Here is a 26262-nt window from a genome sequence, read left to right as displayed (position 1 = left end):
GGACCCTTTTTGGTGGATGCTGGTGGTTGTAGTCTTCGTGGCGGCGACCCGGTTCCGTGGCTCAGGGCGGTCAAACCAGTGGCGGAACTATTTATGTGGTTTTGATGTTTAAATGTCCGACTACGCCACCCGTGGATTGCGGTCAGAGTGAACCGCCGCTACAGGGCAGACCGCTGAGGCTGGTGTTGTGGGTGCAGCAGAGCGTAGCATAACTCCCCACGGGAGGAGTATAGCCTCAGGGCAGTGTATGCGGAGGATGGGGGTGATGGTGCAGGGCAGCAGCAGTAACGACACGGAGTCAGTGATGCAGTTCAGGGCCTTTACTCACAGTTCTTATTATCCAGACCACGTCTGCAGGTAACGGCTGCCCACGTCGTACTGTGCTCACCAGGTGAGGGGCTCAGACAACTCCCAGATAACTTTGGAGCACTTCACAGGACCCCCTTTGTGTGTCCTTTGTCTTGCCTTTCTTACCAACCCTTCTGTCCGACTGCCTCGGGCCTCCTCTTGGTAAACTTGGCGCCAGTTTCCCTGACCCTATGTGGTGCCTTCCTAGTGGGTGTAGCGAGGGGCTGCGCCACATAAAATGTCACAGCCTCCGGTTTCTAGCTGAGGGTCGTTTCCTGCCTCCACTAGTTTCGGGGACCGGTCTCCCCCTTTGGCCTGACCCCTCCACGCAGGTGGATTCGGGCGTGCGATGGCGACTCGCCCGTCCGCACCCCTGGGATCCCTTCGTTCCTCGTTCCTGGAGCCTTCTCCGCTCCTCTTCTTTCCTTCTCCCTCTTCCAGGCCTGGGCCTCTGTTACTAGGCCCGCCTCCGGAGCAGAGCTCATGCAGAGCCCCTGCTCCCTGCCACTTCTGCTCAGACTTCTCTGCACTGAACTAAGATGGTGCCCACCTTTTATACTCCCTTCTCAATGCACCCAGGAACTGCTTCCTCCCTGCTCCTGCACTACAGGGTTCCCTTTCCTCAGTGTTCCCTCCCCCCACTCCAGCCAGAGACAGGGACTGTCGTGCCCATCTCAGGGGCATATTGGTCGCCCTGCCCCACGGCAATGTGGTGTAATGCATGCAGGTGTCGGGTCCTGATCCACACTCCATCCTTACCTGAGAGTGAGATATCACACCTCTGGGTGAGGTGCAATACCTCTGTAGCAACCGAGCCCTCAGGGTGCTACAGTTCCATTTACCTTCAGCCTAGGTGACGTATTGTGATACAGGGCCATGATTTTGGCTATAAAAGGGTCCCCTAGACCCCTACCCCAAGCTTTTTAAGAGAATCATATATGGCGTGCCAGGAGACTCTATGGAATGCTTTCTCAGCATCCAACGAGAGTATCTAATTACAAATTTTTAACTGCATCTAGCCCAGGAAATACTTTGTGCCTAGTAGCAGTGTCTGCTAGTCAGCGGATTATCCCGGCTGTTAAGCAAGCTACACCACCTGTAGTTTGAACACTTAATTTTTTCAAAGGAAATGCTTCGGGACCACGGGATACTCAGTGAAGAGCATCAGGAGGCACCCCAAGGCATAGGGGCTGGGACTGGCAGTAGGATGCCTTGCGGTGGACAGCCGAGCTCGATCCTTATAAAAGCTTTTTAACTGCAGCAGCTTTAGTGGACGCTACTGGAGCTGGAATTACGCGGCTGCTGGCATGAGACTTGCCCTCCAATAGATCCTTGTAAATGGATTTAAAGTGTATTCATTCAAATTAGAGAGACAATTTAAATTAAAAAGCTTAGAGCTGCCTCCACCACAGGGGGGCTCGCTCGACCCACCAGCGGACAGGCACCAGTATTGGGAGAGGGGGGCTAGCCGTCAGGGTTCACCGCGGCTCTGGCACAAACCCGGCGACACGGAGGTGGCACGGGCAGGAGCGGACTGAACGTGTCGGCTTCTCACTTTTTGGATTTTAGAAGGGCATGACATGCCTATATCTGTGTCTCCCCCTCCTTTTACTCCTCCACCTCTTTTCTTTTCGCATGACTATATGTACTTGTCACTTTTCCATGTGTTAGTTGTGTCTTCTGAGCAGTTTGTCAGCTTTTGGACACCTTTGAAGGTGTTTTCTATGTGTTTCTATGTGTTTTTGTTTGCCTGCCATTGGTTTTAACGGTGTTCGAAGGTGTTCGACGAACCGAACCGAACTCGAACACTACGGGGGTGGCTCAACACTACTTAGCAGCAGAATTCTAGAACGAGAGGCAGATTGTAATGAGGACCCCTCCGCAGAATAGGGATCGAATGGGGCCAGCACAGAAGCAGCTGAAGGAACTTTGATACAAAATAATTTTTATGGGTCAGAAACATTTCTGTGAAAATGGTAAAGTATTAGCTGGGGTTATAAGAAATCGGAGGAAAATCCATCAATCCCTTCTGTCATCTCCAGGATGGGTGTAATGTCCCAGCACCAGACTGGGGTTAACAAGGAATTTGTTGCATTTTTTGATGAAATGTATCTTTCGGAATTCCAGGGTGACCCCCAGGAAAGAGATCTGTATTTGGAGGGATTGTTCTTCCTGTTCCGTTGGAGGAATTTAAAAATCAGTAGGAAGCTCCAATTATCCTCTCTGAGGTAGAAGAGGTAGAAGAAGCTTTGAAATCATTTTTGGTAATTCTACCCCTGGAGCAGATGAGCTTCCTTTTGGAATCTATAGGAAGTATATGGAGAAGACATTAACTCTACTATGAGAAGTATTAGATTCTTCCCGGGAGGAGGGAACTTTGCCTGAATCGCTGAGCCGTTGTTGGTCAGGCTTCTTCCATTGTTGATCAGGCTCCCTCCGTTGTTGGTCAGGCTCCCTGCGTTGTTGGTCAAGCTCCCTCCGTTGTTGGTCAGACTCCCTCCGTTGTTGGTCAGACTCCCTCCATTGTTGGTCAAGCTCCCTCCGTTGTTGGTCAGTCTCCCTCCATTGTTGGTCAAGCTCCCTCCGTTGTTGGTCAGGCTCCCTCCGTTGTTGGTTAGGTTCCCTGCATTGTTGGTCAGGCTCCCTGCAATGTTGGTCAGGCTCCCTCCGTTATTCATTAAGTTCACTCCATTGATTCCAGTGTGGTGCCCCTGTGGGTCCAGTTGCCACAGAGGTACTGCATCTCACCCAGAGGTGTGGTACCCCACTCTCAGGTAATTAGGGAGCACTACCCGGGACCCACACACTCACATCCAACACTACAACATTCCTGAGGGAGGGTCCAGATAGCTCCTAAGGGAGAGCACAGACCCAATCTCTGTCTGGAAGGTGGAACTAAGTAGAGGAGGTGGGTGGAGGAAGTAGTTTAGGGGAGCACTGAAAGAAGAGTATGAAAGAAGGATAGAAACATCTAGATGGGTCCATTTTTCTGGTTCCAGTCCTTTGAGCAGGAGTTCAGTTGGTTGATCAGAGGACTGTGAGCAGTAAGGTCCTGACAGCGAAGGGGCCCAGTAAAAGGGGCCCAGGAGGAGAGTGAGGAGAGAACACCGGAGCAGTGAGAAGGGCTCCAGAGATAGAAGGGACCCTAGGGGCACGACTAGTGCGGGATGCCACCCGTGCGCCTGAGTTCACGCTGATTGTGGTGGGATCAGGCCACAGAAGGGGACCGGCCCCAGACTAGTGGAGGACTACAAGACTCAGCTAGCAAACTGGAGGTTGCGGTATCTTCACGTGCCGTAGCCAAAATCCACACACAATTGCTGAAAAGGTGGTAATATAGGACAAGAGAGCTGAACCATCTTTGCTGCGTCATCAACAGCCTCAGAGGATCTGAACAGCAGCGGCGGCCATCTATAGCCGCATACCACGGGTGGCGTCACAAACTTTATCCCCAAACACTTTATTTCCCCAATTGATTTTTCATTGATTGACCGCCCTAGGCCACGCAGTGACCCTACTGCCACCGTGACAACCCCAATAGAACCGACCAGTCCGGCTACTGAATACCCCACGACCCCAGGAGGCGCGTCAACTTTGGCGTCACGAACAGGATGAACCGATCCGTTATAACGGGTCTCGTGCGCCTATAGACTGTGCTTATTACCGAATATGGCGCCCGCCCCAGAAGACAGGGCGCCATTATGTGTGTACTAAAGGACGAAAAAAAGCCTCCTATTGTGGGCCGGGATCCGGAATGGCGCCAAAAACGGAGCCCACTCCATGCATCTGAGGCCATACACTTAGACTTGTCCATCATTCTGGGGGAGCTGCCCCCTAGTATGGCCGACAGCAAGCTGGAGCGGAACCGCCCTCGAAAGGGGAGAGGGGAAGAAAAACCTTGGAGACAGGGCGGGGCCACAGGAGAAGGAGTCACAATGCACCAGGCTGCTGCCATGGAAGGAAGCAATAACCAGAATCCCGCCAGTGGCCAACAGGCGGAAGACTTCCCCCTTAACCTGGAGGGGGTAATGGGTAAATTACCCTTGGAGGACATGGGGTTCCTGCGCACCAAGGTGCAGGTGCTAGGCCGGTGGATAAAAGAAGCCCTGAAGGCCACCATCGCGCGGTGGAAGGACGAGCTGCTGGAAAAGCTAACCCGGCAGCGGTCAACGACCAGTCCTACCTCCAGCACCCCATCCCCGGCGGGGCCTGTCCAGAGCCCGGATGAGACGCGCAGTACCGGAGCGACAGTGAGCGCAGGTAATATCAGTGCTCCAGCCCCTGCACCAACGACACCCTCCTAGGACCCCTAGAGGAACCATCTGCCCTTGCACCCGGCTGGGTGTACTGGTGCGCAAAGTGGGACTGGTCCGCATGGGTCAAGGACCAACAAAGAGCAAAGAGCCACCTTAGTGCCCACACCAGTGCCCCAGGTTGCTTGTGTCAGAGGAGAGGAGTACAGGTGGGACCACCTGGAGGGCAACCTCATGGGATTCCCCAGGGAGACCCAAGTGGAGGCCCTGCGGAGGGAGGAGTACTGCTGGCGACAACTGGAGGCAGAGCGGCGGGAACGGCGGGTACAGTGGGAGGCGATGGAGGCCCGTAACATGCAGGTCAAGACCCGGGCCCGCAAAACCAGGCCCACCAAGCCGGGTACCTGTGCGGAAGGTACTGTGGTGAAGTTCGACCTGGAAGGAGGTTGGGGCTTTATCCAGGAGCCTCAAGTAGCCACAGACCTGTTCGTCAACTGGCGCGACGTGGAGTCCCACCTACTACAGGGACACCCAGGACGGGATCTGTACCCCGGTGACAGAGTCACCTACACCCGTCACCGTGGAGGGAGCACCACCACTGAACTGAGCTAGAAATCAGAAAAAATGTATATAGTTATGTGGAAGGGTATTAGTATAATTCTTGTGTGTCAGAAAGTTTTTATAGTACCCGGTTAAGAAAAAGGACATTGTGGTTTAATGACGGTGATTAACGCAAAAACTGATATTGCAAAAAGTTAGCACTTCTTAAGGTGCTTCTTGTTGGTTTTATCGACCACTGAACAAAAACCCGTTTGGCGTGGCAGAACACGTGGTCCAACGAGTGGATCAGCTATGCCCTGCAGCCACGCCCAGGGCCTACATTGGGGTTTTTAGAACGGGTCCCCCATATTGCTCTTACACCAGTGAGATGGACACCCTGATAAGGATCTCACTACAGCCTGCTGGACTTGTTTGATAAAATGTTATTTAATGTGATCTTATATTGTTTTATATGTAACATTTAAGAAAAAGTGCCTCCCATAAAGGGAAGAAAAAGTTATCTATTTACTGTTTTATCCGGAAAAGCATTTTCAAATTTTGCTGTCTTAAAATTCTTGTTTTACTCTGTTCCAGTCCGCAGACGTGCTGTGTTTAAGGGGGGGGGGGAGAGTGGCGCCCCTGCGGGTCCAGTTGCCTCAGAGGTACTGCATCTCACCCACTCTCCAGTAAGGAGGGAGCACTACCCGGGACCCAACGACTCACATCCAACACTACACCACTCCTGAGGGAGGGTCCAGATAGCTCCTAAAGGAGAGCACAGACCCGGTCCCTGTCTGGAAGGTGGAACTAAGTAGAGGAGGTTGGTGGAGGAAGTAGTTTAGGGGAGCACTGAAAGAAGAGTGTAAAAGAAGGATAGAAACATCTAGAGGGGTCCATTTTCCTGGTTCCAGTCCTTGGAGCAGGACTTCAGTTGGTTGATCAGAGGACCATGAGGAGTAAGGTCCGGACGGTGAAGGGGCCCAGTAAAAAAGGCCCAGGAGGAGAGTGAGGAGAGAAGACTGGAGCAGTAAGAAGGGATCCTAGGGGCACGGCGAGTGCGGGATGCCAGCCATGCGCCCGAGTTCACACTGATCGTGGAGGGATCAGGCCACAGGAGGGGACCGGCCCCAGACTAGTGGAGGACTGCAAGACTCAGCTAGCAAACCGGAGGTTGCAGTATCTTCACGTGCTGTAGCCAAAATCCACACACAATCGCTGAAAAGGTGGCCACGTAGAACAAAAGGGAACAGACGGGACGTCGCCCAACAAAGCCTGCAGCCACTGGCTCGGGACACTGTGTGTGAGGTGCAGGACAGGAGGGCGAGAGCCAGCGCAGAGAGACGACCTGGGAAGGTACATAAGAAAGGGGTCCCATTCAAGTTCTCCTGAGATACCTGAGAGTTGGCTGGATCACTTCCCCGGAGGACACAGGACGACGTGGGCTGTTATAATCAGGCAATTGTAACCTGGAGCATCTTGATAACTGTGAGTAAACACTTGAAGACTGCACCATGCTGTGTCCTTGACTTAATTACTACGCCACCTTCCTTGCACTACAACACCAACATCTTAAATCTCCTATTTAACTGCCATGAGGCCTAGCTCTACCCATGGAGAGCTGAACCATCTTTGCTGCGTCATCAACAGCCTCAGAGGATCTGAACAGCAGCGGCGGCCATCTATAGCCGCATACCACGGGTGGCGTCACGAACTTTATCCCCAAACATTTTATTTCCCCAATTGACTGTTCTTTATTGACCGCACTGGGCCACGCACCAGGTCACTGCCACCGTGACTACCCCAAAAAGTACTGGCCCGGCTACTGAGTACCCCACGGCTTCAGGGGGTGTGTCACCAGGGCTCCCCATGTTGGTCGAACTTCCCGCCAGCTGGTGTGAATCCCTAAGTTTTGGTAGCTATAAGGTAAATAAGAGCATTATTGGATTCAGATGGGATTGTCAAATGGAGAAGATATTGTTATATGTAGTTGACATCCTTTTCAGTTCAATTCTGTACATTTTAGATGAAAAGCTAATGTTGATTGATGAGTATTTTAACGGCTCCCCTGTTGTTGGTCAGGTTCCCTCCATTTCTGGTCAGGTTCCCTCCATTGCTGGTCAGGTTCCCAACATTTCTGGTCAGGTTCCCTCCACTGCTGGTCAGGTTCCTTCCATTGCTGGTCAGGTACCCTACATTGCTGGTCAGGTTCCCTCCATTGCTGGTCAGGCTCCCCCTGTTGTTGATCAGGTTTCCTCCATTGCTGGTCAGGTTCCCTACATTGCTGGTCAGGTTCCCTCCATTGCTGGTCAGTCTCCCCCTGTTGTTGGTCAGGTTCCCTCCATTGCTGGTCAGGTTCCCTCCATTGCTGGTCAGGTTCCTTCCATTGCTGGTCAGGTTCCCTACATTGCTGGTCAGGGTGCCTTCATTGCAGGTCAGGTTCCCTCCATTGCTGGTCAGGTTTCCTACATTGCTGGTCAGGTTGCCTCCATTGCTGGTCAGGTTCCCTCCATTGCTGGTCAGGTTCCCTCCATTTCTGGTCAGGTTCCCTACATTGCTGGTCAGGTTCCCTACATTGCTGGTCAGGTTGCCTCCATTGCTAGTCAGGTTCCCTCTATCGCTGGTCAGGTTGCCTCCATTGTTGGTCATGTTCCTGACTCGCCCCCTGGGCCATGGGGTACCCGGAACTGGGCTTCTGTACGATGCTGGGGGTAGTAGTGGCAACCCGATCCCGTGGCTCAGGGTGGTCAGACCAAATGGTGGCAGTCTATTTATCAGTGTTTTGAATGTCCGACTACGCCACCCGTGAATTGCGGTCAGGAATAACCGCCGCTGCAAGGCAGACCGCTGAGGCTGGTGTTGGTGTGCAGCACAGGTGTAGGATAACTCCCCACGGGAGGAGTATAGCCTCAGGGCAGTGTAGGTGGATGCTGGGGGTGATAGTGCCGGCCGCAATAGTAAGAGTTCAGAGTCCGCTTCAAACAGTTCAGGGTCTTTATTGTAGATATTATTAATGACCCAACAGGAGTAGCGGTTAGGAATGGGCCTGGGTATCTGAAAGCATTCGGGCGAGCCCCACTGGTCAGGGTGAGCGTGTAGGCCTACCGTTCTCTCTATGCTCTTTCTGACTATCCCCCTCTACGTGGTGTAATAGCCCACGTCCCTGAGCTGGCCGTGCACTTCTCGCCTGTTTGACTTGCGACTCGGGCCTTGTGTACCTTTTGCTTTCTCCTTGCTGTACCGGTCCCTCTGTGTGGCGGAGCCTCCAGGCTTCTTAGGCCAAGGGACCTGAAATCCCTCGTGGGTTGGTTCTCTGCTGCTGGGCTTGCAACCTTGACAGCCTCGGACCCCAATGTCCGGTAGATTGGTTCTCTCAGCCAGGACCGGCTCTCGTCACCTCTGTCCCTGGCTTGCGGTTTCTCCTCTGCCTCACGGACTCCTCAGCTACAGCTGAACTGTCCCTCTTTCTTTGGGGCTAGTCTCACTCCTGAGCTAGGTCATCCAGTTCTCTCTAACCCTGCCCTCAGTTCCAGCTTTTATACGGGCAGCCAGCTCCCCCTACTGGCCTGGGACAGGAGGTGCTGTATGCTAATTGTCCCTAACCAGGGAACCTCCCTCCTGCTCTCAGACACAGCCTTTAATATTTGTGGCATCCAGGCCTGGGGTGACACATTCCCTCCATTGCTGGTCAGGTTCCCTCCATTGCTGGTCAGGTTGCCTCCATTGCTGGTCAGGTTCCCTCCATTGCGGTTCAGGTTCCCTACACTGCTGGTCAGGTTGCCTCCATTGCTGGTCAGGTTGCCTCCATTGCTGGTCAGGTTGCCTCCATTGCGGGTCAGGTTCCCTACATTGCTGGTCAGGTTGCCTCCATTGCTGGTCAGGTTGCCTCCATTTCTGGTCAGGTTCCCTCCATTGCTGGTCAGGTTCCCTCCATTGCTGGTCAGGTTCCCTCCATTTCTTGTCAGGTTCCCTCCATTGCTGGTCAGGTTCCCTCCATTGCTGGTCAGGTTCCCTCCATTGGATGGGAAGGAGTGTCCAGTGAGCTGATAAAACATGAGACTGTGATGAAGAGATGGGTGTGGAGCACATGGAGATGACGGGGGCAGAGCGGCACAGAGCACGGAACGCTGTCAGTTACAGATTATGGCAGGCAGTAGTAGAGGAAAATTAGGGATTGAAGTCGGCACTCCAACCAGGTAAAATTCCAAAATGTATCAAGTCACGTTAAAACAAAGAGATAAAAACATCTAACGCGATTCTGGCGTGGTAGTAACGCCATTAATTATAGGATATTGAACAAGATAAAGAGGTGAGAATATATAGAGGAAACGATCCAAGCAAATACCAGGAACAATTTCATTAGACAAACAGAAGCTGTGCAGGCGAAAACGACAGAAAAAGGGGATTGTAATATGATCAAAACAGTATATATAAAATATCCAAACGTAGTATCCAATACGCCTTGCTCATTGGGAGACATTTTTGCTGGTTCCCACCACGTTTGGGATATTCCACCTTTTCCAAGCCAAAAACTGCAAAGTGTGTAAGGTGACTTTTGTGGACACAACACTTGGCCGCTCCAGAATAGGTACTATGCTCCAGAATAGGTACTATGCTACGGAATAGGTACTACGCTCCGGAATAGGTACTACGCTCCAGAATAGGTACTACGCTCCAGAATAGGTACTATGCTACGGAATAGGTACTACGCTCCGGAATAGGTACTACGCTCCAGAATAGGTACTACGCTCCAGAATAGGTACTACGCTCCGGAATAGGTACTACGCTCCGGAATAGGTACTACGCTCCAGGATAGATACTATGCTACGGAATAGGTACTACGCTCCGGAATAGGTACTACGCTCCGGAATAGGTACTACGCTCCGGAATAGGTGCTACGCTCCGGAATAGGTACTATGCTACGGAATAGGTACTACGCTCCGGAATAGGTACTACGCTCCAGAATAGGTACTACGCTCCAGAATAGGTACTATGCTACGGAATAGGTACTACGCTCCGGAATAGGTACTACGCTCCAGAATAGGTACTACGCTCCAGAATAGGTACTACGCTCCGGAATAGGTACTACGCTCCGGAATAGGTACTACGCTCCAGGATAGATACTATGCTACGGAATAGGTACTACGCTCCGGAATAGGTACTACGCTCCGGAATAGGTACTACGCTCCGGAATAGGTGCTACGCTCCGGAATAGGTACTACGCTCCGGAATAGGTACTACGCTCCGGAATAGGTGCTACGCTCCGGAATAGGTGCTACGCTCCGGAATAAGTACTACGCTCCGGAATAGGTACTGCGCTCCGGAATAGGTACTACGCTCCGGAATAGGTGCTACGCTCCGGAATAGGTGCTACGCTCCGGAATAAGTACTACGCTCCGGAATAGGTACTGCGCTCCGGAATAGGTACTACGCTCCGGAATAGGTACTGCGCTCCGGAATAGATGCTACGCTCCGGAATAGGTACTACGCTCCGGAATAGGTGCTATGCTCCAGAATAGATGCTACGCTCCGGAATAGGTGCTACGCTCCGGAATAGGCGCTACGCTCCGTAATAGATACTACGCTCCGGAATAGGCACTACGCTCCGGAATAGGTAGTACGCTCCGGAATAGGCGCTACGCTCCGGAATAGGTAGTACGCTCCAGAATAGGTACTATGCTCCAGAATAGGTACTATGCTACGGAATAGGTACTACGCTCCGGAATAGGTACTACGCTCCGGAATAGGTACTACGCTCCGGAATAGGTGCTACGCTCCGGAAGAGGTACTACGCTCCGGAATAGGTACTACGCTCCGGAATAGGTGCTACGCTCCGGAATAAGTACTACGCTCCGGAATAGGTACTGCGCTCCGGAATAGGTACTACGCTCCGGAATAGGTGCTACGCTCCGGAATAGGTGCTACGCTCCGGAATAAGTACTACGCTCCGGAATAGGTACTGCGCTCCGGAATAGGTACTACGCTCCGGAATAGGTACTGCGCTCCGGAATAGATGCTACGCTCCGGAATAGGTACTACGCTCCGGAATAGGTGCTATGCTCCAGAATAGATGCTACGCTCCGGAATAGGTGCTACGCTCCGGAATAGGCGCTACGCTCCGTAATAGATACTACGCTCCGGAATAGGCACTACGCTCCGGAATAGGTAGTACGCTCCGGAATAGGCGCTACGCTCCGGAATAGGTAGTACGCTCCAGAATAGGTACTATGCTCCAGAATAGGTACTATGCTACGGAATAGGTACTACGCTCCGGAATAGGTACTACGCTCCAGAATAGGTACTACGCTCCAGAATAGGTACTACACTCCGGAATTGGTACTACGCTCCGGAATAGGTGCTACGCTCCAGAATAGGTACTACGCTCCAGAATAGGTACTATGCTCCGGAATAGGTACTACGCTCCGGAATAGGTACTACGCTCCGGAATAGGTACTACGCTCCGGAATAGGTACTACGCTCCAGAATAGGTACTACGCTCCGGAATAGGTACTACGCTCCAGAATAGGTACTACGCTCCGGAATAGGTACTACGCTCCGGAATAGGTACTACGCTCCAGGATAGGTACTATGCTCCGGAATAGGTACTACGCTCCGGAATAGGTGCTACGCTCCGGAATAGGTACTACGCTCCGGAATAGGTACTACGCTCCGGAATAGGTGCTACGCTCCGGAATAAGTACTACGCTCCGGAATAGGTACTGCGCTCCGGAATAGGTACTACGCTCCGGAATAGGTACTGCGCTCCGGAATAGATGCTACGCTCCGGAATAGGTACTACGCTCCGGAATAGGTGCTATGCTCCAGAATAGATGCTACGCTCCGGAATAGGTGCTACGCTCCGGAATAGGCGCTACGCTCCGTAATAGATATTACGCTCCGGAATAGGCACTACGCTCCGGAATAGGTAGTACGCTCCGGAATAGGCGCTACGCTCCGGAATAGGTAGTACGCTCCGGAATAGGCACTACGCTCCGGAATAGGCACTACGCTCCGGAATAGGTAGTACGCTCCGGAATAGGTAGTACGCTCCGGAATAGGCACTACGCTCCGGAATAGGCACTACGCTCCGGAATAGGTAGTACGCTCCGGAATAGGTAGTACGCTCCGGAATAGGCACTACGCTCTGGAATAGGCACTACGCTCCAGAATAGGTAGTACGCTCCGGAATAGGCACTACGCTCCGGAATAGGTAGTACGCTCCGGAATAGGCACTACACTCCGGAATAGGCACTACGCTCCGGAATAGGTAGTACGCTCCGGAATAGGTAGTACGCTCCGGAATAGGCACTACGCTCCGGAATAGGCACTACGCTCCGGAATAGGTAGTACGCTCCGGAATAAGTACTACGCTCCGGAATAGGTACTGCGCTCCGGAATAGGTACTACGCTCCGGAATAGGTACTGCGCTCCGGAATAGATGCTACGCTCCGGAATAGGTGCTACGCTCCGGAATAAGTACTACGCTCCGGAATAGGTACTGCGCTCCGGAATAGGTACTACGCTCCGGAATAGGTACTGCGCTCCGGAATATATGCTACGCTCCGGAATAGGTACTACGCTCCGGAATAGGTGCTATGCTCCAGAATAGATGCTACGCTCCGGAATAGGTGCTACGCTCCGGAATAGGCGCTACGCTCCGTAATAGATATTACGCTCCGGAATAGGCACTACGCTCCGGAATAGGTAGTACGCTCCGGAATAGGCGCTACGCTCCGGAATAGGTAGTACGCTCCGGAATAGGCACTACGCTCCGGAATAGGCACTACGCTCCGGAATAGGTAGTACGCTCCGGAATAGGTAGTACGCTCCGGAATAGGCACTACGCTCCGGAATAGGCACTACGCTCCGGAATAGGTAGTACGCTCCGGAATAGGTAGTACGCTCCGGAATAGGCACTACGCTCTGGAATAGGCACTACGCTCCAGAATAGGTAGTACGCTCCGGAATAGGCACTACGCTCCGGAATAGGTAGTACGCTCCGGAATAGGCACTACACTCCGGAATAGGCACTACGCTCCGGAATAGGTAGTACGCTCCGGAATAGGTAGTACGCTCCGGAATAGGCACTACGCTCCGGAATAGGCACTACGCTCCGGAATAGGTAGTACGCTCCGGAATAGGTAGTACGCTCCGGAATAGGCACTACGCTCTGGAATAGGCACTACGCTCCAGAATAGGTACTACGCTCCGGAATAGGTGCTATGCTCCAGAATAGATGCTACGCTCCAGAATAGGTACTACGCTCCGGAATAGGTACTGCGCTCCGGAATAGATGCTACGCTCCGGAATAGGTACTGCGCTCCGGAATAGATGCTACGCTCCGGAATAGGTACTACGCTCCGGAATAGGTACTACGCTCCGGAATAGGCACTACGCTCCGGAATAGGCACTACGCTCCGGAATAGGCACTACGCTCCGGAATAGGTAGAACGCTCCGGAATAGGTAGTACGCTCCGGAATAGGCACTACGCTCTGGAATAGGCACTACGCTCCAGAATAGGTACTACGCTCCGGAATAGGTACTGTGCTCCGGAATAGATGCTACGCTCCGGAATAGGTACTGCGCTCCGGAATAGGTGCTATGCTCCAGAATAGATGCTATGCTCCAGAATAGGTATTACGCTCCGGAATAGGTACTGCGCTCCGGAATAGATGCTACGCTCCGGAATAGGTACTGCGCTCCGGAATAGATGCTACGCTCCGGAATAGGTACTACGCTCCAGAATAGGTACTACGCTCCGGAATAGGCACTACGCTCCGGAATAGGCACTACGCTCCGGAATACGTAGTACGCTCCGGAATACGTAGTACGCTCCGGAATAGGTAGTACGCTCCGGAATAGGTACTACGCTCCGGAATAGGACTATTTTATTGTTCATGTTGGATAAATGTTCTGCCATCCTCCTGTTAAGTTTGCGAGTAGTGCAACCAATATAAGGAATTTGGCAGGCGGTAATCGTACGTTACCAGTTATCAGAGGAGACATTTCTGTCCTGAGTCTCAGAAATCGGTCACAAAGTAGTGAATCGACTTGTAGAAATGTAACATGTCGCCACAAGTGACTACAATGTAGAAAACCCGTGGGGTCGTCTGCGGGATGAGCTGGAAATGGCTTTATGGATGATGCTGATGTGTTTCTGGCCTAATGGGAAGATCATTATCCACGTGAAACGCGTTGTCAGCGAGGAGTGACCCCGCGTAACGCCTCCTTATTTCTCCCCCAGGAATGGACTCTAGGATGTGGCGGCTCGCTCTGCTTTTCTCCATGGGAATGACTCTGGTCCAGTCTAAACCCCCGTAAGTATCAGCGGCATCAGCATTGTGCAGGAGCGCTGCTCCGAATAACGCAGCATCTGCTGGAAGACGACATGAACAAATCCCATGAAATGTGAGGTCCGTCCTCTGCTGCGCAGGATTCACTCACAGCCGACATGGCGTCTCCCCAGCTGCGCAGGATTCAGTCACAGCCGACATGGCGTCCCCCCAGCTGCGCAGGATTCAGTCACAGCCGACATGGCGTCCCCCCAGCTGCGCAGGATTCACTCACAGCCGACATGGCGTCCCCCCAGCTGCGCAGGATTCAGTCCCAGCCAACATGGCGTCCCCCCAGCTGCGCAGGATTCACTCACAGCCGACATGGCGTCCCCCCAGCTGCGCAGGATTCACTCACAGCCAACATGGCGTCCCCCCAGCTGCGCAGGATTCACTCACAGCCGACATGGCGTCCCCCCAGCTGCGCAGGATTCAGTCACAGCCAACATGGCGTCCCCCCAGCTGCGCAGGATTCAGTCACAGCCAACATGGCGTCCCCCCAGCTGCGCAGGATTCAGTCACAGCCAACATGGCGTCCCCCCAGCTGCGCAGGATTCAGTCACAGCCAACATGGCGTCCCCCCAGCTGCGCAGGATTCAGTCACAGCCGACATGGCGTCTCCCCAGCTGCGCAGGATTCAGTCACAGCCAACATGGCGTCTCCCCAGCTGCGCAGGATTCAGTCACAGCCAACATGGCGTCCCCCCAGCTGCGCAGGATTCAGTCACAGCCAACATGGCGTCCCCCCAGCTGCGCAGGATTCAGTCACAGCCAACATGGCGTCCCCCCAGCTGCGCAGGATTCAGTCCCAGCCAACATGGCGTCCCCCCAGCTGCGCAGGATTCAGTCACAGCCGACATGGCGTCTCCCCAGCTGCGCAGGATTCAGTCACAGCCAACATGGCGTCCCCCCAGCTGCGCAGGATTCAGTCACAGCCAACATGGCATCTCCCCAGCTGTGCAGGATTCAGTCACAGCCGACATGGCGTCCCCCCAGCTGCGCAGGATTCAGTCACAGCCGACATGGCGTCCCCCCAGCTGCGCAGGATTCAGTCACAGCCAACATGGCATCTCCCCAGCTGCGCAGGATTCAGTCACAGCCAACATGGCGTCCCCCCAGCTGCGCAGGATTCAGTCACAGCCAACATGGCGTCCCCCCAGCTGCACAGGATTCACTCACAGCCGACATGGCGTCCCCCCAGCTGCGCAGGATTCAGTCACAGCCAACATGGCGTCCCCCCAGCTGTGCAGGATTCAGTCCCAGCCAACATGGCGTCCCCCCAGCTGCGCCCTTCCTGCACCTCTCCTCCTATGTGTAGTGGGTTGTGTGAGTCTACAATCTCCTGCCCTTCAGGTCTGGTGACCGCCGTACTTGTACATGTAGTGCAGTGGTCACAGGACGCTCTACCTGCTATACAGGAGACTGCTTCATCAGGCAGCACAGACTTGTTTCGGCTCCTTCCACGATACATTCTGGGAATATAGGAAGATGTGTACATAATATTGTACAGTGGGTGTCAAGGGCAGAATCCGCTCAGATTGTCGTCCATGTGCGGTCAGGGGCTCCGGGGGGATGTGGACGTGTCCTCGGGGCAGCTGTGGTCAGGGGCCGCCTGTTCTGCCTCTTTCTTACTCCGGTTCACAGTCGGGTTTTGTATGTTTTCTTGTCGTTGCAGAAGTTTCGGCTTTTTCATCCCTCCGGACCTGTATTTCCCGTCCACAACGAAGTTCTGCCTCCACTTCCAACAGGAGCTGAAGGAATACGAGCAGATATCGGTGGATCTGAAGACCTCCACTGGCAGTGTCCCCCTGTACACGGTGCCCCCAAACAGCCCCTCATGGCAGTGCCCATCATTCCAGGTGCTGAGCCCGTCATCTTCCCCGGAAACATGAAGGCTGTCTCTAGTGCCCCCTACTGGGGATAGCGACCCTGTAGGTCAGTGTCTGACCCCGACAACATGACCAGATATATCACATTGAGGGGTCGGACACCGACGTACAGCGCTGCTATTTCTCTCCCATAGGTGGCACTGGTGGTAGTTTTTATTCTTCTGAAGGAGAGCTAATTTACATATGCTTTCCCAGAGAGCATTGCATCACAGACCCAATATTTCATCTGCATCTCCTTAATGAGGGCATGTGTATATGAGGTGGTATCTGCGGTGGCCGAGCCTCTTCAGATACCACTGAACTAACTCCATATTATGTGTCCCGCTCCTAGGTCCCTGAACCTGCAGGCGCCACAGAGAAAGCCACCATTATCATCCAGGGTCAGGAGATCGGGGGCAAAAAGATTGAGTTCGGCTCCCACGGTGTGACTCTGAGGAAGAAGAACACCGGGACCTTCATCCAATCCGACAAAGCCGTGTACAAACGTGGACAAACAGGTGGGACCATAACTGTCCTGATGTGTAAAGCTGTATAATTATATATAATAGAAGGGTTAATAGATTATTATCAATGAGCAAAAGACAAAGTGACAGAAGAGAAACGTAAACCCCATCAGCATCTGGTGACCGCCCGTCACCTCCATCATCAGTATCTGGTGACCACCCGTCACCTCCATCATCAGCATCTGGTGACTGCCCATCACCTCCATCATCAGCATCTGGTGACCTCCCGTCACCTCCATCATCAGTATCTGGTGACCTCCCGTCTCCTCCATCATCAGTATCTGGTGACCGCCCGTCACCTCCATCATCAGCATCTGGTGACCACCCGTCACCTCCATCATCAGCATCTGGTGACCACACTTCATAGATATTTCTATACAAAGGCCCAGGTCTCAGGGGCCAGGAATAATTTTTTTTGCATCTTAATCCTCATTATTTGCTTAAAAAGCAATCCAGAGAACACGGTTTTTCTGCGCCATTTGCTTGTTGGCACTGCAGAATACAGCCAGGTCCTTTCCATATTACAGCGCTAAAAATCCAGCTATTTAAAACTGTGGTTTGTCCGTCACATGGATCACATATACGTTTTCAGAAAATTCTGCCATTTCTGACCTCCATTAAAAATTTGTTTCAGTGTGTCAGTGAAGCAAATGACACTAGATTGCTGTTCAAAATAGTTACTTACAGGCCAGGTATTTAAAACTGTGGTTTCTCCGTCACACGGATCACATATAAGTTCGCTCCAAATTCAGTCATTTGTTGTGAGCGTGGAAGACACTATCCTCCATTTAAAATGGGCAAGGCACATGGCAAGGGACGGGGAACTGGACGTGATGGTGATAATGGTGTATGCAGAGGGCGAGGCCGTGGGCAAGCTGAAATTGTGCCACAACAAACACCCACATCTTCTCGCCCGACCTTCTTGTCCCAATTAATAGGGGACCGCAGCACACCACTATTGAACCCAGAGCAGTGTCAAAAGTTTGTTGGTTGGATAGCAGATAATGCTTCCAGTCACTTTGCCACCACCACCACCACCAGCCTGTCTTCCACACGGTCAAGTCTCAGTAGCCGTGAGTCTGGACCGCATATTCCTCACGCTGATCCTCCTTCCTCCCACCATGCTGAGTGCCCAGAGACAACTGATCCCACACTTGGACACTGTGAAGAGCTGTTCACTTTTCCATTTATAGATTTGGGCCTCTCGCCCGGTCCACTTGAAGCGGGGCAAGAGGAGATCGCGTGTAGCGATGCCCAAATATTTGAGCAGCCACGGTCCCACGAAGGCGATGGTGGGAAAGTGTCACAAGAGGTGGACGATGATGAGACACAATTGCCAGAAAGTCAGGAGGAGGACTACAGTGCAGACGTGGAAGACAAGGTGGTGGATGATATAGTAACTGACCCAACCTGGCAGGAGGACATGCAGAGCGAGGAGAGCAGCACACAGGAGGAGGGAGGCAGAGCACCTCAACAGGCAGGAAGAAGTAGTGTGATGGCCGCAGACAGAAGGCAGGCAACCGTTCCTCGTAACACCAACACGAAGGAAGTTGCCAGTACAACTGTTATGTCTTCCCGAGTCTGGTTGTTTTTTAAAGACTCTGCCGATAACCCCAAAAAGGCCATTTGCACCACCTGCCAGGCCAGCATCAGCAGGGGTGGTAAAATGACCAGCCTGACCACCACCACCATGATCAGGCACATGGCAACAAAGCACCCGACTTTGTGGGCCGAACCCCAGGGTCCAGGAACAGTGTCTGCAGGTGGCACCATTGCTTCTTCCGCTGTTGTGCATGAAAGCCAATCCTCTGTCCATGGTGCATGCAAAGATGCCTCCTGCCTTGCACCTGTCATTGCAGACTCTCAAGTAGCAGCATCAGGAAGCACGTCCACGTCCTTGTCCCAGCGCAGGGTTCAGTTGTCCATACCCCAGTCCTTGGAAATGCGCAGCCAACGCCCCACAGACCGCAGTTCTAAATTCCCACATTTCACGACTGCTTGCACTCGAAATGTTGCCTTTTAGGTTCGTGGAGACGGAAGCATTCCGAAACCTGATGGCGGTGGCCGTCCCTCGGTACTTGGTCCCCAGCCGCATTACACAAACATGTGTCCCAAAACATTAGCCGTGCCCTCAACAACGCAGTTACCGGGAAAGTCCACCTAACCACAGACACGTGGACAAGTGCTTGTGGGCAGGGACGGTACATCTCGCTGACGGCACACTGGGTCTATATAGTGGAAGCCGGGACCCAGTCGAACCTTGTGACGGAACACGTCCTTCCGACGCCGAGGATTGCGGGCCCTAGGTCAATCAGGGTTGCCCCCACAGTCTACAGCTCCTGCACCTCATCTTCCTCAGCCTCCTCCTCCTCTTCAGCCTCCATCTCCGAAATGACCACATCAGTCAAAAGCTGGAAGCACTGCAGCACTGCCTCGGCCAAGCGGCAACAGGCTGTGCTGAAGCTAATATTCTTAGGTGACAAACCGCACAATGCTGAAGAGTTGTGGACAGCTCTGAAAGAGTAGGCAGATCTGTGGCTCACACCGCTGAACCTACAGCCAGGCATGGTCATGTGTCACAATGGCCGGAACCTGGTGGCGGCTCTGAGGCGAGCTCCCACACGTACCATGCCTGGCCCATGTGCTTAACCTCGTGGTTCAGCGGTTTCTCAAATCCTACCTGGAGCTGCCGGATCTGCTTGTTAAAGTACACCGCCTGTGTGCCCATTTTAGAAAGTCACCTACAGCTTCCGACGCCCTTGCCGCGTTTCGACAGACTGGTGTGTGATGTCCCTCTGCGTTGGAACTCTACACTGCAGATGTTGGGAAGGGTTTGTGAGCAGAAGAGGGCAGTTGTTGAGTACCAGCATCAACAAGGCCGTCGGTATTCAGTTCAGACTCCACACATAAGGCCTCAGGAGTGGACATGGATGTCAGACATATGTACCATCCTCCAAAACTTTGAGGACTCCACCAAGATGGTGAGCGGCGATGACGCCATAATTAGCGTCACCATCCCGCTTCTCTGTCTTCTGAAACGCTCTCTGCTCACAATCAAAGAGGATGCATTGCAGGTGGAGCACAATGAGATGGAGCAAGGAACCATACAGGGTGATTACACACAGCCCAGTGTCATCTCATCCCAACGTGGATTGGGTGACAATGAGGAAGAGGAGGAGGAGGAGGAAGAACAGGAGCTAGTTTCATGCACTATAGACGGTACTACCTGCACAACTTTCATACCGTCTGTTCATCGTGGATGGCCAGAGGAGGAGGAGGAGGAGAGCATGGTCAGTCATCCTCTTGGTGAGGACACGGAAGTCTTGCCTGTTAGTAGTCTGGCACGCATGGCTGAGTTTATGTTACGCTGCCTTTCCCATGACCCTCGCGTTCTCAAAATTTTGAGTGACAGTCATTACTGGTTGGAGACACTTCTAGACCCACGCTACAAGGAGAACTTTATATCTCTTATTCCTGACGCGGACAGGTCTACAAAAATGGGGCTGTACCAGAAGGCCCTTGTTGCTTAACTATTAAAAAAATTCCCATCTGAAAACACTAGCGGCAGAGTCACAGTTCGTTGGACAACCAAGGAGTACAGGCAAGAGAGACACCATTTCAATCCAGCAGAGGCAGGGGAACACTGTCAAGGTTCTGGGAGAATTTTCTCAGCCCCTCCCATCGCACATGCCCTGAGGCGCGGGGTACTTTCACAAGGAGTGCAAAGTTTGGGAAGATGCTGAGAGAGTACCTTGCCGACCGTACCAATGTCCTCCATGATTCCGCTGTGTCTTATAATTATTGGGTATCCAAGCTGGATACGTGGAATGAACTGGCTCTCTACTCCTTGGAGGTCCTGGCCTGCCCTGCCGCTAGCGTTTTATCAGAACGGGTTTTTAGTGCCGCTGGTGGAATTATAACTGATAAGCGCAACCGCCTGTCAACTGAAAATGCTGACAGGCTGACTCTTATAAAAATTAACAAGGGCTGGATTGGGCCAGACTTCTCAACACCACAGAATGATAGCTGCATAACATAAACGTATTCCCATGCTTGCTCTCAGTGTCTTTAAATTCTTAGTGAGGGTTTTCCTAACATTGGTCAGCCGTTGGACTCACTGCATACCCTATAACTGTATAACAGACTCTCTCTTTTCTAATGGGAACATGTCGTACTTGGTATTGTGGCCCTGCAATATGTATCTTTAAATTCTTAGTGTGGTTTTTCCCAAATTTTGGCAGCACTTGCAGTCACAGCATGGGCATTACCACTATAGGAGACCCGCTCCTTTATAATGGGAACATTTTTTTACTGAGACCCTCCTCTATGTCTCTTCAAAGGGGTATTGGGTTGCATCCAAATTTTTGGCCGCCCTTGCAGTCACTGCATACGCAATAACAGTATAGGAGACCCACTTGTTAATAATGGGAACAACAAAGCATAGCTGGCTGATGGCTCCCTAACAATAGCGAAGGCCGACTGCTGGCCTTTTAAGAATAGTAAGGGCCGTCTGATGGCCCTATAAAAATAGGCTTTATGACTTTCAGAGTACCTTTATCATAAATAAAACAGGATGTGTCTGACGATATCTCACACACCATATTGCCAGATAAGGTTGTAAAATGTTAAAATAACATTTCCCGGTGAATGCATTTGTCTTAAAAAAAAACGTAACAAAAAAAAAAACAATAGCATCTTTCTTTAGTATAAAAAACAGCGTCACCAATTTAACCTTAATGTAATTACATTATTCAGCTCCTGCACCTCCTCCTCCATCTCCAAAATGACTACATCAGTCACAAGCTGACAGCACTGCAGCACTGCCTTGGCCAAACAGCAACAGGCTGTGCTGAAGATAACATACTTAATGCTTAGGTGACCAACCGCCCAGCGCTGCAGAGTTGTTGAAAGCTGTAACACAGCAGCGTGATCTGTGGCTCTCACCCCTGAACATACAGCCAGGCATGGTCGTGTGTGACAATGGGCAGAACCTGGTGACGGAGAAATGACAGCCGGGGTAGATACGGTTTCCCTCTATGCCAGTCCTTTCACCGAGCTAAAGAATATGTCTGTGGTGAAGTACAACTCCCACTAAGAATCTGTTTCAGATTGAAAAACATTGGGTCCACCAGAGGATTTGATTCTGAGGGTCACTTTTCTCCCCCCGCTCAAGAGCCCCATAGCAGCTGCAAAGTTAGCGCTATCATGAACTCTCCTGAGGTAGAAGCCAGGGCACACCAGAGGATTCTCTGGTGGGACCGTCCAACCCTGCCGAGAAGCAGCCCTGGCTAAGAAAAGTGTGGGGGAAGGTTCCCGGACACTCTATGGCTGCTTTTTTAATGTGGATCGGCCATGCTTATGCATGTTATTTCTCAACCCGCATTGCAAATCAGGCCATTGTCCAACTCTGGGTAGATACGGTTTCCCTCTATGCCAATCCTTTCACCAAGCTAAATACAACTCAGCAAAAAAAGCTGTGGACTGGCTCCGTACCATCCCTGGCCACATTCACTTGTCCACGTGTTTGTGGTTAGGCGGTTCTTCCCAGTAAGTGCACTAGGGAGGGCACGGGTAATGTTGTGGGACCCGCGCTTGTGGAAGGCGGAGACGATACCGGGAAAAAGAGTGGCGGCTGGGGACCGAGTATGGATACCCGGTCGCCTCCACCATAAGATTGTGGACAGCTTCCGCCTCCACGAGCCTAAAAGGCCACATTTCAAGTGCAAGCAGCTGTCAAAAATTTGGCAGTAGAGTATTGCAGCCTGTGGGAGGGTGGGTGGCTGGCTGCATACTTGCGCTTGCATTCCAAGGAATGGGGTAGGGACAACTGAACGCTGCAGTGGGACAAGGACATGGACGGTGATTGTTGCAAGTCTGCAACGACAGGTGCATGGCGGTAGGCATCTTCGCATGCGCCAACGATCACTTATGATGGGCACACTTTTAGGCAGTGACCTGGGAGTCAGAAATGCTTCCAGTGGTCTTCCCCATGCTTTTCCCATGTGTTTTCAGCACTGTATGCATGTGTCTGATGATGTGTCACACACCACATGGCCAGATAAGGTTGTAAAATGTTAAAATGACATTTCCTGGTGAATGCATTTGTCTTGGTTGACAGCAATGCAAAAGTGCAAAAACGCATCAAAAACGCTACGTGTGAACATAGCCCAAGGTGTGGAGGAGTATTTACTTTTTTGGTTATTTATTTTGCCTTATATACAAGGCATTACCCTGGAAAGGAAATTCCTTAACATATTTCCCAGGAAAATCCATTTTGGATTAGTTTTTGAACGTTTTATTGTGAGTCCGTAAAAGTGGCGTAATACTTCTGACAACGTTGTTGACAGCAGTGACCTGGGAGTCAGAGATGCTTCCAGGGGTCTTCCCCATGCTGTTCCCATGTCATTTGAGTACTGTTCCCATAGAATTGGTCAATTTTTAGGCCCTCTGCAGACCGCCGGGGGGAGCCGCCTGAATATTGCTGGAGTTTCCCATAGACTTACATTGGGCTCATTGCTCGGGTCGAGCGTCCGAGTATTCCAATGTGCTCAACCCGAGCATCGAGCACCCGAGCATTTTAGTGCTCGCTCGTCACTACTTTTTATATATTTTTCTGTTGAACCAAAATTCACAAGTAAAAAGCCCAGTCTGATTCTTATTATTGACATTCAAGAACTTTACATTGAAAATTAGTTTTCTCAGATTCAGGTTATTTCAGTGACCAGTGGGAGTGTCTTTACTTTACCAGAAGGGATGAAGAGTTTCATACATGTGTGTAATCATATATATATATATATATATACACACACATACAGTACAGATCAAAAGTTTGGACACACCTTCTCATTTAAAGATTTTTCTCTATTTTCATGACTTTGAAAATTGTACATTCACACTGAAGGCATCAAAACTATGAATTACCACATGTGGAATTATAAACTTAATAATGTTGAGCGAGCACTAAAATGCTCGGGTGCTCGAAGCTCGGCCCGAGCTCACCGTGATACTCGGGTGCTAGATCCGAGCAACGAGCCCAATGTTAGTCTATGGGAGACCCGAGCATTTTTGCGGCGGCTCCCCCGGCAGTCTGTAGAAAGCCTAAAAAGTGCCCGAAGCAATAGTGACAGTGCTGAAATGACATGGGGACAGCATGGGAATCGCCCCTGGAAGCATTTCTGACCCCCAGGTCACTGCTGTCAACAACATGGTCAGAGGTATTAAGCCACTTTTACGGGCTCACAATAAAACGTTCAAAAACTAAACTGAAACTGCTTTCCTGTGAAATATGTTAAGGAACATCCTTTCCAGGGCAAAGACTTGTGTATAAGGTAAAATAACTAACCAAAAACAAAAATACTCCTCCACACCTTGGGCTATGTTCACAAGTAGGATTTTTCATGCGTTTTTGCACTTTTGCATTGCTTTCAACCGTGACAAATGCATTCACCGGGAAATGTCATTTTAACATTTTACAACCTTATCTGGCCATGTGCTGTGTGACACATGCATACAGTGCTGAAAAGACATGGGAACAGCATGGGGAAGACCCCTGGAAGCATCTCTGACTCCCAGGTCACTGCCTAAAAGTGTGCCCATCAGAAGTGATCCTTGCCACATCAGAAGATGCAGACTTGCAACTATCCCCGTGCAAGTCCTTGTCCCAGGGCAGTGTTCAATTGTACCTCCCCCATTCCTTGCAATGCAAGCACAAGTATGCAGCCTGCCACCCACCCACCCCCAGGCTGCAATACCATACTGCTAGCTTGCTTGCACTTGAAATGGGGCCTTTTAGTTTGGAGGAGGCCGAAGCTGGCCAATACCTCATGGCTGCTTCGGCAGCGAGGTATCCATACTCAGTCCCCAGCCTCCCGGCAGCTGGGTGTCCATGCTCGGTCCCCAGCCGCTAGGGGGCAGCCGGGTGTCTATACTCAGTCCCCAGCCGCCCCGCGGCCAGGTGTCCACACACGATCCCCAGCCTTTACAGACCCTACACTACCTATTTCGCAGTATAAATCTCTCCCTAGGTCAACAGCACTCTCCCTACACTGTCTGATCCGGAGCGACTGAGTCCAAGATGGCGGCGGCCGGTTTTAAATACTCGAGGTGACGCTGTGCAGCCAGCCAATCACTGTAATGCCCATAACCAACATGGCTGCGGCATTACAGTGACTGGCTGGCAATCCCTGCATGTTCATTGGCTCTGTAAAGAGCGCCAAACATGCAGGGCGGAGACCTGAGCTCCCGCCCGAGTAACCCGGAAATGCTCGGTGCTCGCCGAATATCCCGAGTAGTGAGATGCTCGGGCGAGTACCGAGCAGTGTCGAGCATGCTCGCTCAACACTAATCGCGCTACATTGGAACAGATCACTCATTTCATTACTCAACACTAATACTTAACAAAAAAGTGTGAAACAACTGAAAATATGTCTTATATTCTAGGTTCTTCAAAGTAGCCACCTTTTGCTTTGATAACTGCTTTGCACACTCTTGGCATTCTCTTGATGAGCTTCAAGAGGTAGTCACCGGAAATGGTTTTCACTTCACAGGTGTGCCCTGTCAGGTTTAATAAAATTGGGAAAACTTTGAAAGTGTCCCCAAGTGCAGCTGCAGAAACCATCAAGCACTACAAAGAAACTGGCTCACATGAGGACCGCCCCAGGAAAGGAAGACCAAGAGTCACCTCTGCTTCTGAGGATAAGTTTATCCGAGTCACCAGCCTCAGAAATCGCAGGTTAACAGCAGTTCAGATTAGAGACCAGGTCAATGCCACACAGAGTTCTAGCAGCAGACACATCTCTACCACAACTGTTAAGAGGATACTTTGTGCAGCAGGCCTTCATGGTAAAATAGCTGCTAGGATACCACTGCTAAGGACCGGCAACAAGCAGAAGAGACTTGTTTGGGCTAAAGAACACAAGGAATGGACATTAGACCAGTGGTAATCTGTGCTTTGGTCTGATGAGTCCAAATTTGAGATCTTTGGTTCCAACCACCGTGTCTTTGTGCGACGCAGAAAAGGTGAACGGATGGACTCTACATGCCTGGTTCCCACCGTGAAGCATGGAGGAGGAGGTGTGATGGTGTGGGGGGGCTTTGCTGGTGACACTGTTGGGGATTTATTCAAAATTGAAGGCATACTGAACCAGCATGGCTACCACAGCATCTTGCAGCGGCATGCTATTCCATCCGGTTTGCGTTTAGTTGGACCATCATTTATTTTTCAACAGGACAATGACCCCAAACACCTCCAGGCTGTGTAAGGGCTATTTGACCAAGAAGGAGAGTGATGGGGGGCTACGCCAGATGACCTGGCCTCCACAGTCACCAGACCTGAACCCAATCGAGATGGTTTGGGGTGAGCTGGACCGCAGAGTGAAGGCAAAAGAGCCAACAAGTGCTA

At 51.6% G+C, this 26262-nt stretch overlaps 1 protein-coding gene across 6 annotated transcripts in view; it reads left to right on the top strand.

Moving 5' to 3' along the window:
- Positions 1-26262, top strand: part of LOC141273167 (alpha-2-macroglobulin-like protein 1) — a 607283-nt gene that overhangs the window by 154792 nt on the left and 426229 nt on the right. For all 6 annotated transcript variants that reach the window (XM_073684620.1, XM_073684625.1, XM_073684624.1 and 3 more), the window contains exons 2-4: positions 14384-14456; positions 16146-16329; positions 16691-16856. In XM_073684620.1, the coding sequence (XP_073540721.1) occupies positions 14384-14456; positions 16146-16329; positions 16691-16856 (423 nt within the window). The remainder of the gene's footprint in view (positions 1-14383; positions 14457-16145; positions 16330-16690; positions 16857-26262) is intronic.

This window comes from Phyllobates terribilis, unplaced genomic scaffold (genome assembly GCF_046119375.1).
Source record: "Phyllobates terribilis strain yellow unplaced genomic scaffold, ASM4611937v1 Scaffold_5__5_contigs__length_657084704, whole genome shotgun sequence".
NCBI classification, from domain to species: domain Eukaryota; kingdom Metazoa; phylum Chordata; class Amphibia; order Anura; family Dendrobatidae; genus Phyllobates; species Phyllobates terribilis.
Note: the sequence above shows the minus strand (reverse complement) of the source record. Positions and strands in the feature narration are given on the sequence as shown.